This window comes from Stegodyphus dumicola, chromosome 8 (genome assembly GCF_044657685.1).
Source record: "Stegodyphus dumicola isolate Sdum_Otavi_A_Nest chromosome 8, ASM4465768v1".
Lineage (NCBI taxonomy): Eukaryota > Metazoa > Arthropoda > Arachnida > Araneae > Eresidae > Stegodyphus > Stegodyphus dumicola.
The window spans coordinates 2,517,741-2,530,965 of record NC_140775.1 but is presented as its reverse complement, the minus strand read 5'-3'; the positions used below and the strand labels follow the sequence as shown (position 1 = coordinate 2,530,965).

General features: G+C 34.5%; 1 protein-coding gene across 4 annotated transcripts in view; it reads right to left on the bottom strand.

The window, feature by feature from the left end:
- The window catches only part of dop (microtubule-associated serine/threonine (MAST) protein kinase dop), a 189,818-nt gene that overhangs the window by 72,851 nt on the left and 103,742 nt on the right, over window positions 1–13,225 (bottom strand). For all 4 annotated transcript variants that reach the window (XM_085821506.1, XM_085821508.1, XM_085821509.1 and 1 more), the window contains one exon: window positions 3,110–3,220. In XM_085821506.1, the coding sequence (XP_085677632.1) occupies window positions 3,110–3,220 (111 nt within the window). The remainder of the gene's footprint in view (window positions 1–3,109; window positions 3,221–13,225) is intronic.

Below are 13,225 nucleotides of genomic sequence, written 5' to 3'. Positions count from 1 at the left end.
AAATTTCAACATTCTGAGATTATTCATTTTTAAGTTATGCGAGATACATGCATAACCATTTTAAATCCATTTTTAATTCATTTTTGGAAAAAGAGACCTTTATTCTGTCCATAATACTGAAGTCACATAAAAACATCATTCAGATGGATTTGAAAGAGGTCAAAATGGATATTTTCATTGAAATATGATACCCGAAAGTTTTCCCCAATTACAATGCTTCCTTTACTTCATACAAGGAAATAAAAAGGTAAATGTATGTGCTGTGGATGCAGTTAGCTGATCAAGATCAAAGGTTCTCTTTTTCTTCCTGTCTCTCTGCAATGTGAAAGCATGGACAAATTTTTCCCTTTGTGTTGAAAAAGTGAGTATTCGTTGTTTAGCACTGATTGTGTTGCAATTTATTATTACATGTTAGATACAGAAAATATGAGTTTTCTCCTCCAAAGTTTAAATATTGTTTTAAAGCAGTATATATATAGTTTATACAGTGTACATGTGTATTACATGCACATTGATATTTAATAATTTTTTACCCGAAACATTGTGTACAGTGAAGTTTTTGATTCATTTAATGAGTTGATCTGTTTTAACTTTACTCTCATTATTAAGCAAAGTTTGATTTTTTTAAATTGATCTCCCTTTGTTTAAACATTACCTAATATTATTTATTTTTTAAATTTATTTATTTATCACCAAGTCTCAAAATATGCTTAAAACTTTAAAATTAGATCCATTTTTTACTTTTAATTCTCCCATTTTCCTTCCCTTAGCCAGTTCCACGTGTTTTGCTTATTTAAATTGTAGGATCAGGAGCTTACTAATAATAAATAAGCATCTTTTCACATTCCTGATGTGTAATCCCGACACGTGTGTGATTCATTACATATGTGCATACACTGGCCAATGAATTAGAAACCTTTGAGATTTTCATTTGAATGTGTGCTAGGGATAAAGTATGTAATTTTTTTTTTTTTTTTTTTTTAAGACGTGGTTTACACATGGTTAGAATGTTAGTATAAGTAAGGTGCAAGAGCGCTTTTCACAATGAATAAAGTAAAATGGAAAAAATTATAGATCTTTGACCATTTGAAAAAGGGCTTATTGTGCCTGTTTAGCAGGGGCCTCAATTTTGAAGATGGAAAATCTCGTTTTCAAAAGCAGCCATATCAAAGGTTTTGAAAAGATGGAATCAGAACCCACAGTCCTTCTCTAGAAGATGTAACTGCAGTTCGAGCACAGTTTTCCAAGAGAGTGATCGGCGACATCTCTGATGAATTGTACGGCAGAACAGGGACTCTAATGAGCTTCATCTGACACAGATTGTCAAATAAGGCTCTTCCCAACAGATTTCAGCTCGAACCATTTGCAAATGATAGGAATGCATAGTCAAATGCCTGTGAGAAAACTAGTCATTTCTGCCCAACATGCAAGAATTTGTTTGGAGTGGTGTCGGGAAAGAAGACAGTGGGCATCTGAAGATTGGAAACAGGTAATGCAGTCGGATGAATCCCACTACACCTTATTTTACACTGATGGAAGATGTAAAATTTGGCGAGACCCCATGAAGCCATGAATCCATCTTGCAATACTCTTACTGTAAGAGTCTGGTGGGGGTATCATGATATAGGACATGTTTTGCTGGCATGGAAGTGGTCCCTGGTGTTCCTCAAAGGTAAACAAAAAGCCATACGCTACCTAGATATGCTGGCAGATCAAGTGGACCCTGCAATATTGCATTTTTACCCTGATGATTATACCCTGATGGTGATATTCTGATGGACAATAATGCAACTATACATCATGCCAGAAGTGTTCAAAATTGCTTACTGAATTTCAGTCAGACTACCAACACCTTCCTTGGCCACCGCATAGTCTGGATCTTAACCCCATAGAAAATGTGTGGGATATGGTGGAAAAGCGCATCTGACAACAGTCTCCTCTTCCATCTAATTTACAAGATCTAAAAAGCTACATAGCTGCATGGTTTTATTCTCTGAACATAAATGTACTCCAGAACCAGGAAGACTAGATGCCCAAATGAAACACCACAGTTATCCGTGCAAAACGTAGTTCAATAAAATATTGATCTTGGGTTTCTAATTCATTGGCCAGTGACTGTATGATGCCTGCACTAAGTGATCACAGTAATAATTGCCTCGACTTTTACATACAAACAAAATAATAACTAAACAAAAAATTGGCTACATAATTATAAACAAATGCAAAAAGCGGCAAAAATAAAATTGCAGAAGTTAAGTAAAGCAAAAAGTAAACTACATTTAACACGTTGAGCACGGCGCCGAATTTGCTGTCTTTTCCGTTCAGCCAGCAGCGAGCTAAGCTGTAAAGCTAAGCCATATTTTTGTTTAGAATGTTTCAATACATTTCATTAAAACTAAATTTGATCACATTTCATTGAGACTATATTTATTTTTTAACTTTAATACTGTCGGTCCTGTGGACTGACGCCAGCCAAACGAGAATTCAAGAGCCGGTCTCCAGGGACCAACGCCGGCCACACGGAAAGTTCACTGCTGTGCTCAACCTGTTAAAGAGTAAGTAATAATGTGACTTAACTCTACATTTTTACAACGTCTATGGAAGAAAGCTAAAACAAAATATAATGCTAAAACTGCAATACAAATAAAAAAATCAACAAACAATAAACATAAATACAAAGAATTCAGAATTTTACATAAAATACAAAGAGGAAGATGCAGAGCTTAAATTGTGCCAGAACCTGGCTTAGGTACTTCTAAGTTTCTGAGGTAAACAGTAATTCTAGCTGAAGCACACTGCAGCACTAAATAAAAGAGTTGCAGTACTTCTTTTATGTAAGCAAAACACAGTTTCAGTAGAAAAAATTTATTTTAAAAACAAATATACCTCTAAAATTAAATACAATTTTCAAATTCATGCCTATATTCTTTCTCTGGGCAAGAAACACTTTGATGGAGGTTAAGACTTTTAACCTTTTAACTGTCATGCCCGAGATAGCACTGGTGTTCGAAAATGTCACGCCCGAGTATTTCTCGGGGTAATTTTTTTTTTAGCAATTTTACTAGTTCTATCATGAAGCAATATGAAGTTATAATATGAAGAAACTCACCGTTAATAACATGTGCAAAAAGTTCTTCTGGGGTTTCTCCAAAGAAAGGAACACAACCAACAAGAAATTCATATAAAATTATTCCCATTGACCACCAGTCTACAGGTTTACCTACAAGAATTTTTACATGAAGAGAAATTACTGAATTATTATAACATGTCAGAATAGATTCATATAGTTTCAAGTTTTATAAAATTTATTATTTCAAAGATCAATGTGTATTTTTAGCATCAAAAGGCCATGCGCATATTTAGTATTCACTGGTTTTTAAGCCAAAATTGTTATTTTAATGTTAACATCCATTAAACCTTTATTTTTAATAGCTGATCTGTGGAAACATTGGAAATTTTATTTTACTTAAGCTGACTGCTCAGCTTGGTTTACAATTAATGTTGACAGTTTTGAATGCTTTAAACAAGTGGTTCTCAATGAAGGTGGTACAGTTCCCCAGGGGACAGTGGAAGGGTACTGAGGGACGATGAACTTGTTTTGGGTGGCAGGGGGTAGCGAGCTTATTTTTGGGTGGTAGGGAGGTGATAAGGTAGCCGCTTGTAATATATCAACATAAACTGCTAAATCGGGAACGCTCATACCATGGGTGAAAAGTCGATATTGCCTGCTGTCAAGGAAGTTTTAGAAACGATTTTACATCATCCAGCCACATCCAATATAAAAAATGGCCTATTAAGCAATGATAGAGTGTGATGATGAACTGATGACATAGCAGTTGCTGAAGCTTCGTTTTGCAAACTTTTGATAACCACCGAATTTTCTCTTCAGGTTGATGAATCGACCTTGCAAGGTACTAATGAGGCTTTACTGCTAGCGTATGTCCAGTTTGTGAAGGAAGGAAAAATTATTCAAGAGATGCTTTTTGCAAAAAATTTGATTGCAGATACTAAAGATGAATCTATTTTTATACTGTCAAAGATTATTTTAATGAGAAAAATATTCCTCTCGCGAATGTCTGTCACCATCGATGGAGATCCTGCAATGATAGGTCGTCATCATGGGTTCATCGCCCTTTTGAGAAAGTGGTACCAACACTTTTAGCTGTTCACTGTGTGAATCATAGACAGTAATTAGTTGCAAAAAAATCAGCAACTGTTTGCATCAGTCATCAAAATATGCCATCTCTACTGTGAATAAAATTAATAGTAATGCTCTCAGCAATCAATTATTTGGGCAGCTGTGTAAAGACAATGATGAAGAATTTAGGCACTTGTTTCTACACACCGAGGTTCACTGGCTTTCCTTGCCTCAATAGGATCTGGAATATTTTCAACTCTGTACTTGAGTTCTCGAAGAGTAATATGCAGGTCTAAAAGAAAAATTGCTAGAATTTAAGGCTGATATTGCTTACATGATCGATTTATTCACAAAATTCATTGGAATTAAATTGCAACTTCAATGTGTAGAGCTCAATTTGATCACAACAAAATCTGTTATTTCTGCTTTCCTAAAAAAACCCACTTTGTGGAAGCAGAATTTTGGTCACAATGAGTTCAGCCAGTTTCCAGATTCTTCTCTAAATCAACTAAACAGAGTGAATCCCATTTGATGAAACATGTGTTTACTATCAACACCTTTAGTCTTTACACAAGGACTTTTCTGAGCAGTTTCAGGATATTTTGTATCTGAAAGTCCCTCAGTGGGTCATGAACCTTTTTATGAATATTGACACAGCAGAGATTCAGCTTCAGAAGGAAATTGTCGAATTTTCAACTAATAAAACTTTAAAAGCCAGCTTCCAGAATGGTGACCATCTCACAGAATTTTGCCTTCAAAGTAACATTAATCGCCTCAACCCAGGATTGTGGACTACCGTCAAAAATTTTTCAATTTCCCTTCTGCCTACCTCATTGAACAAGGAATCAGTGCTGTGATTGATCTAATTAAAAAAAGAGAAGTCGACTCCAAATTGTGGAAAGAGGGGATTTGCCCCTTCATATCTCTAAAAATACTGAACTGAACATTCAGAAACTGGCTCTGTACCATTAAGCACAGACATCACACTGGTCATACTTGATTGCTTCATTGACATTACTCTTTTAGTGCATTTTTTAGGCCTCTTCTTCTCTGATTATATAATTAAGAATAAACAATTTTTAAACATGAAACATCATTTGAGCAATTTTTTCTTGCATTAGTCATTTTAGTTTTAACAATAGGAATGTAATTACCTTTCAGGCAAAACTATCAAATTAAATCAAACAAATTTGGTATTTAAGTCTACCGAAAAAAATTACTTAGAATTTTTTCCTTTTAAAATTCAAGAACACCCCTTTACCATACCTAAATAACAGGATTTTCCCAAAAGAGGGGCGCTGAAAATTTTTTGCTCCTTAGGGGATTCTCAACCTTTTCGAAGCTGCTGACTAGGAGGGCGTCAGCTTCAAAAAGGTTGAGAATCACTGCTCTAGATTGTTTCAATTTTCTAAAATGTAGATAACTTAATTATCCCAATAGTTCTGCAGAGAAATGACTAGTCAAACATGATGATGATGCAAGATTTAGACAAAGATAATGTGACACATAAATAGCTATTCAGTGATTCCGGATTACTGTAAAAGATCTCAAATCATGGCAAATCATATTTACAATTAATTGTTTCTTTATAAAACAATGAAAAAAGATCCAACAAATTAAAAAAATTCCATAGAAAACAGGCTTTAAACATTTATATTATCAAAATAAAATAATGTGAGATTGAAAGTGACTTTGTATATAACATAAATTAACAGGCATGTTTAAAAACAGTAGCAATTCTGAGTAACAAAAATATTTCATAGTATACAGGATTAATATATATATAAGATATAGCAAAATACGATAGCTGTTTTAACCACTTGCGCTAAAAAGACGTGCCAAGCACGTTGCGATGCTTTTGTCTCAGACTGCATGAAGATAATATGTATTATGCTTTCATAAATAAACTGCTCGACATTGAAAATGCAACACCAAGAAGGAGTGGTCAGAAAGTGATGAAATTTGGGTGAAAGGTCAGGAGAGTTCGGTGGCCAGAGAAGTAAGTATCTGTATACCTTGCAGAGCATATTGGTAGATGTGAGCACTATGTGCTCGGGCGTTATCCTGCTGAAAAATTGCATTAGGCAGCCCCTGAAGGTAGGGGATTGCCACCGGCCGCAGTACATTATCCAAGTATCATTGGGCCATCATAGTGCCCTGAATACAAACTAGAGGTGACCTGGAATCGTAGGCAATAGCACCCCAAACCATTATGCCACCTTGTCGTGCGGTGGGGCGTTCCACAGTTACTGCCAGATTAGATCTGTCTCCACTTCGACGCCATACACGTATCCGACGACTGTCACTGGATAAACAGAAGCATGACTCATCTGAGAACACACGTTTTGCCATTCTGTCATCCACATCGCTCCAGTCAGGCACCATTCTAAACGTTGGCATCTATGCTGTGGGGTCAATGGCAGTCTTCTTTACGGACGCCGTGAGTGGAGGCCACGTTCAACCAATCGACGGGAAATGGTTCTGGTCGACACGGGAACATCCAGGGCATCTTGCACATGCTGCAAAATTGCAGTACAAGTGACTTGCGAGACTGCCACAGCTTGTCGGCGGATGCTTCGATCCACGCATGCTGACGTCACTCTGGCTGCACCTGCACTCCTCCTTCTTCCCACATTTCCTTGTTCCAACCATGTTCGCCATAGCTGATGCACCGTGCTCGCATCCATGTGGGTATCAGCTGCAATTTGACATAAGGACCAATCCGCCCTTCTCAGTCCGATCACCATACCCCTCGTAAAATTGTCTGTTTACTGGAAGTGCCTTCGTTAATGGTGGCCTGGCATTCTCTCCTATTATACGTATCCTCCGGGACAAAAACCAACTTTCTTCGATAATTCGTATGGCAGAAATAATATTGCCCATCCTGCACGTTCCTTCCCCTATATCTTACTTCACGTGCGTCGGAGAGCTGCGCATTTCACATCATTCGCATAACTCAGTGACGTGTGTCTACTCTAAAATTTGCATAAATTTCTGACCACTCCTTCTTGGTGTTGCATTTTCAATGTCAAGCAGTGTATGATGCGCAAAAAAAAAAAAAAAAAAAAACTTCTATACACAAAATTATATAGAAAATTAAGTTACATAATTATCATTAATATTTTCTCAGGGCCTACTATATAATAAATAACTTGTGTTGTTTCACCCAATCATCACCTGGTTTACAAAAATAGATAATCAAGGCAGAATCTCTTACATAGGCTTCCTTCTCAATTTGTTTTCCAACATAGTGGATATCTCTGATGTGAGTTACATAAATCATTTCATGATGTAATCTAAAAATTCAGTACTTTTATTTTTTAAGTTTTTAAATGTTCTGTTTTCATAATTTCAATTTATTATGTAATTTGTAATGAATTTTAAACATTTAATAAAATTTTCAAAAAATCCTAATTTTATAAAATCTAGAACTGAAAAAGAGATATGAAAACCTGACATATTTTAGATACTATATCAGGATTTATAGGCTTTTTGAAAATGAAGGCCTGAGGCAAATGTGCCATCTGTTCTTGTATAAGTCAGGTCCTGAATGAAACTTTTATTTGGCAATTTTGCTCAAAATGTAGAGAACATTTTAGAGAAATATTTAATCTTGATCAAAATGATACATTAAAAAGGAATTTCCCAACTTCACAAGCTTTGCATCCAAAGGTGAGGAACACTAACCAAAACTTGATATATTTCTCTAATTGAGCATTTTGCTCTATGACAACCATATACAAAATTTTGTATTTTAAAATTATTCTATCCGCAATGAAGATACATGTTTTTGTTAAAATGTTTATGAAATAAAAACAAAAATCAACTTGAAGGCGGATGTTGATTTTATAGATTGCCTAATTTTCACTTAATTCTACAGACGCTTATGTATGTCTTTTCCGAGTATACTTATAATATCTGTATGATTTGCTTTGATGTATTTCCTTAAAATAAAGTTAAAAAATTTCTTTTTACGAAAATTATTATTCCGTGAGAAAGACTTCCCAAAACTGAAAGCAATATATTAACAGCAGAACCTCAAATGTTTCGTTCATCATTTCTGATTCTGAATGAAGCTAAATATTGTTATCCATTCCTATACCCATCATTCCCTTGCATTAATTATTTGCAATTCACATTTTCAATGCAAGAATTTTACAAGGATCATTAAAAAAATTAATTACATGTATTCTCACCAGACAACATAACTAGGTAGTAATATTTTACACGTGGCCTCAGCTAGCATCTCCATTTTTACCATCATTTCCAAATGCTATTTTGTTCTGATATTGTTCTAAGCTCAATTTTTATAACTTGCATTAGTTTATTCTTGTCAGCCTTGATCAGCGTTGCCACTCAGACAAAAGAATGAAATTCCCTGACTTTTCAAGCTTTTCCACGTGTGTTTTAAGAAAATTTCAGTCTATCTGCATAATGCACGTTGACTGTGCTAAGAGGTAAATTAATTATGGTAACACTTGAAAACACAAAAATTTGCCAATGAAATATGACTTATATATATATATATAATAGATATATAATCCTCAAGGCATTGATATTATAACTAAAATTGGAGTTGTTTTCTCCACTGAAGCTTGAGCTTAGAATCTACCCAATCTGAATTAAAAAAATGTCTTTTTTCCCAGACATTTTGCAGCTAAACGAAAGAAAAAAATCTATTTAATGATATTTTTTAATAAATTCAGGTATTTTGAATTTATTTACTAGCATACATAAACAAAAAAATATGTGCATTAAATTTCATGATGGTATGTCATCATACTGCTAGAAATGGTTTCAGGATTATGCCAGAGAAAATTTCCTGAAATTTGAAAGTAATATTTACTAATAATAAATAAATTTAGAGGGAAGAAGAAACATTGAATGATACAAAATTAAAATAAAGATAATTACTTCAAAACTGAATTAGAATAATCAATGATATTTTGATGAATAGAGTTATATTAAATGGTTTTAGCCTAGGTGACTGATTACTTTTTTATTTTTTTTTTTTATTTTTATTTTACTGCAAAATTACAAATAAGGCATTTATTGAAAAGAAAAAAAAAAGGTTTAAAAGATTTTGCAGTAAAATTCTAGTAAACAATATGGCCTTGGCACAATTTTGAAAATTGTCGCCAACACCAAAATGACCCATTTACTGCTGCTCATCATAATGTTTGCACCGTACATGGAGGTTAGAATATATAGCCTCCATAGTACCGTATACTAGTATTAAATCGATTTTGTTTTATAAGAGAATACGTATTTTCTTTACTTCAATATGCTCTGCCCATGCGAGTCTCTCGATTCTCGAGGTTACTGTAAACTTGCTTTGCCTTACTAAAAGACAATCTAATTGGAGCTGTGAAAATTGGCTCTATGCCAGCTGGCCGAATGATACCCACGCAATATATTATCCTCCAAGAAAGTGATCGCTTCCGTCAGCACAAAACTCGGTTTGGGGGGGGGGGAATCGCCATATGAAATTCACTGACTTTTCCCAGTTTTCCAGGTAGCATGGCAACCCTGTTTGATGTGTTTTATGATTCACAGAACAAAACCTAAAATGCATTAAGAACTGACACAGACACTTTTTACATGCATTCTCACAATAAAGTTATAACTCAACAGTGACTTTGTAATAGAAGACGTCATTTTAATTCTTCATAGGTTATGGGCCCAGATAGCACTCAACTGTGCAGTGCAACTACCATTGTTAAATTCTTTCGGCAAGCCAAGCTGCGTCGACTGAAATGAAAATGGCGATGACTAATACAGTGTCAATTGAAAAGCTAAACAAGGACAACTTTGATACATGGAAGTTGCAAATGGAAGCAATACTGATTAAAAATGATCATTGGGACTACGTAACTGGGAAAATTCCGAAACCAGAACCTGGTGATGAAGAATTTGCTAAATGAAAAACTACTGACCAAAAAGCACGAGTGGATATAATCCTACCCATCTCAGCCAGTGAACTTCCACAAGTAAAGAATTGTGTAACATCTCATGAACTGTGGGGTAAATTGCATTCTATTTACGAATCGAAGGGACCAGCTAGAAAGGCCACAATTCTAAAAAGATTGCTTTTTACAAAAATGAGTGATTCTAAACAAATGACCGTTCATCTAAATGATTTTTTTCATTCTTGTGGACAAACTTAAAGAAATGGAAATAAACATTGCGGATGATTTGCGTACAATATTGCTTTTATATAGCATACCGGACTCTTATAAAAGCTTTCGAATAGTTATCGAATCTCGTGATGAACTGCCTTCTCCAGAAATGCTGAAAATTAAACTGTTGGAAGAAGCTAACGCTCGCAAAAATAAAGATTCAACGTTTTCTGAACCACAAAATGCGTTCTATTCGAAAGATCGGAAGTATACTCAACGACCGTTTCCTAAACCGAAACCAGATAAGTCTGCAAACCGAAGACGGTATCCAGTTAACTACAGATGCAACTTCTGCCATATCTATGGGCATAGAGCATCGGAATGTAGGAAGAAAAGTAAAGAAACTAAAAGCAAATACCTTAGTGAAACTGCGATGTTTGCAGAATATCAGAATTCCCTGGAGCAAGAAAAAGCCGTAGCATGCACTAATAGGAATTCTAAAGACATTTTTTGTCTGGATAGTGGTGCAACATCGCATATGTGTAACAGCAAGGAATTGTTTCAAGAAATTCACGAAAAGGAACTGTTAAATTTAAAGTTCGCATAGGTTCTAAAACTGAAAATATCAAACTCAAAAATGTATTGTGTGTACCTGATTTGAAAAATAATTTAATCTCAGTGTCTAAAGTAACTGAAAATAATCTTTCAGTAATTTTCAAAGAAAAATGTGCTCAAATAATTAATTCTAATAATGAAAGTAATTTTAGCTAAATGTGAAAATGATCTTTATTTTGTCATGCCAATATTTGAATCTGTATCAATTGCTAAAGAAATAGATCAGGATGATAAATCTCGATATGTTCGTGTTTATTTTCTGAAATCTAAGGATGAGGTTAAAGAGGCTTTCAGAAATTTTAAAGCATCTTTTGAAAATAAACTTAACTCTAAAATCAGAATCCTGCGTAGCGATAACGGGCTAGAATATTTAGGGAAAGACTTTAATAAATTTCTTAATAATGCGGGGATAAAACACGAAATGAGCACTCCTTACACGCCAGCCCAGAATGGCGTCGCCAAAAGATTAAATCGCACTTTAGTTTCAATGGCGCAATGTTTATTATTGCAATCCAATCTGCCTCAGGAATTCTGGGCCGAAGCCGTCAATACGGCTGTTTACATTCGAAATCGCTGCCCAACGCGAGGTTTAAAACAGGAAACAAAAACACCTTACGAAGTGATGTTTGGCAGAGTACCTGCTGTCTCTCACTTCAGAACCTTTGGCCAAAAAGCATTTTCGCTAAATAAAAGGCCAGGAATAGGCAAATTTGATATTTGATCTAAAGAATGTATTTTTATTGGCTATTCCGATGAATCAAAAGCGTTTAGACTTTGGGATCCCGAGGCACGTAAAGTGATAATAAACAGAGACGTAAAATTTATTAATGAGTTTGAAAACTGCTGTAGTTATGACTCAGAGCATGAAATAAATCTGCCTTTCGCTCCGGAGGAAAAAATTATAAATAAAACGTGTTGTAAAAAAGCATCACCTCTGGACGGTAGCGAGTCGCCACTTCACTCTGAAGCTGAAAAGGAAAGCGGAAGTGATTTAGATAGCGAATCAATGCTTCCTATCCTGATTAAAAGGGGGCCTGGTCGACCCAAGAAACTAAAAACAGGTTTGCCAGGAAGGCCTAAAAAGGAACATCACTATACAGTTGTAAATAAAAATGAACAACAGAGTTGCCACTCAAACAGGAGAATGAAATTCCCTGACTTTTCCAGGTTTTCCAGATGTGTTTCAAGAAAATTCCAGTCTATCCGCGTAATGTACGTTGGCTGTGCTAAGAGGTAAATTAATTATCTTATTACTTGTTTTGTGTAGCAAATTCACTTAATTATTCAATAAATCCCAGAGGACATTTATTCTTAATTATTCTTGGTATACTTTGTTTGATAATTTTGTTTAGTTTTCCACTTAAGAAACTTAAAAAAATTTAAGATATATATATTGGATAACAAATGTATGTTTTATTTAATTATTACTCATGATCATCACCAGTTCAACACGAGGCTAATCCGGTCCTTATAAATCACAACGCAATGCTAAATAGTTAGGTTAGATTTTAGTAAATTTAATTTGCGTGAGGTATGTTCTTAAAAGGCACCTTAACACTTGAAAACACAAATATAATTATAATAGTTGTTGTTTTCTCCACTGAAGATTGAGATTAGAATCTTCCCAATCAGGAATAAAATAAGGCTTTTTTTTTTTTTTTTTTTTTTTTTTTTTTCAGACATTCTACAGCTAAACGAAAGAAAGAAATCTATTTTAATAAATTGAGGTATTTTATATTTATTTCGCAGCATACATAAGGAAAAAATATCAGAGAAAATTTCCTGAAATTTGGAAATATTATTTACTAATAATAAATAAATTTAGAGGGAAGAAGCAACATTAAATTATATGAATAACATAAAAATAATTACTTAAAAATTGAATTAGAATAATGAACGATATTTTAGCGAATATAGTCATATTACATGGCTAGCCTAGATGACTGATAACTATTTTTTTTTATTTTACTGCAAAATGGCAAGGTATTTATTAAAAAGAAAAAAAAAAAAAAGGTTTAAAAAGATTTTGCGGTAAAATTCTAGTATACGGTAAGGCTTTGGCACGATTTTAAAAATTGTCGCCAAGACCAAAATGACCCGTTTACTGCGCATCAAGATGTCGCCAAATCCCATTATTATTCTAACCAAAGAACGTCTATGTAAAGAAGAAAATGTTCCATACAAGTAAAATGCTATTAGGCCGCTAGAATGCGGAGGGAAAATTTGCCAAGGGATTTGGCGACGGAACCTGGCTGCCAGAATTTCCCTCTTCGCGTTGTGTACAGGAAATTGAGAAACACGTGTTAAGAAGAAACGCACTTTGACAAAAAGAAAACTACGAAAATCCGTTTTT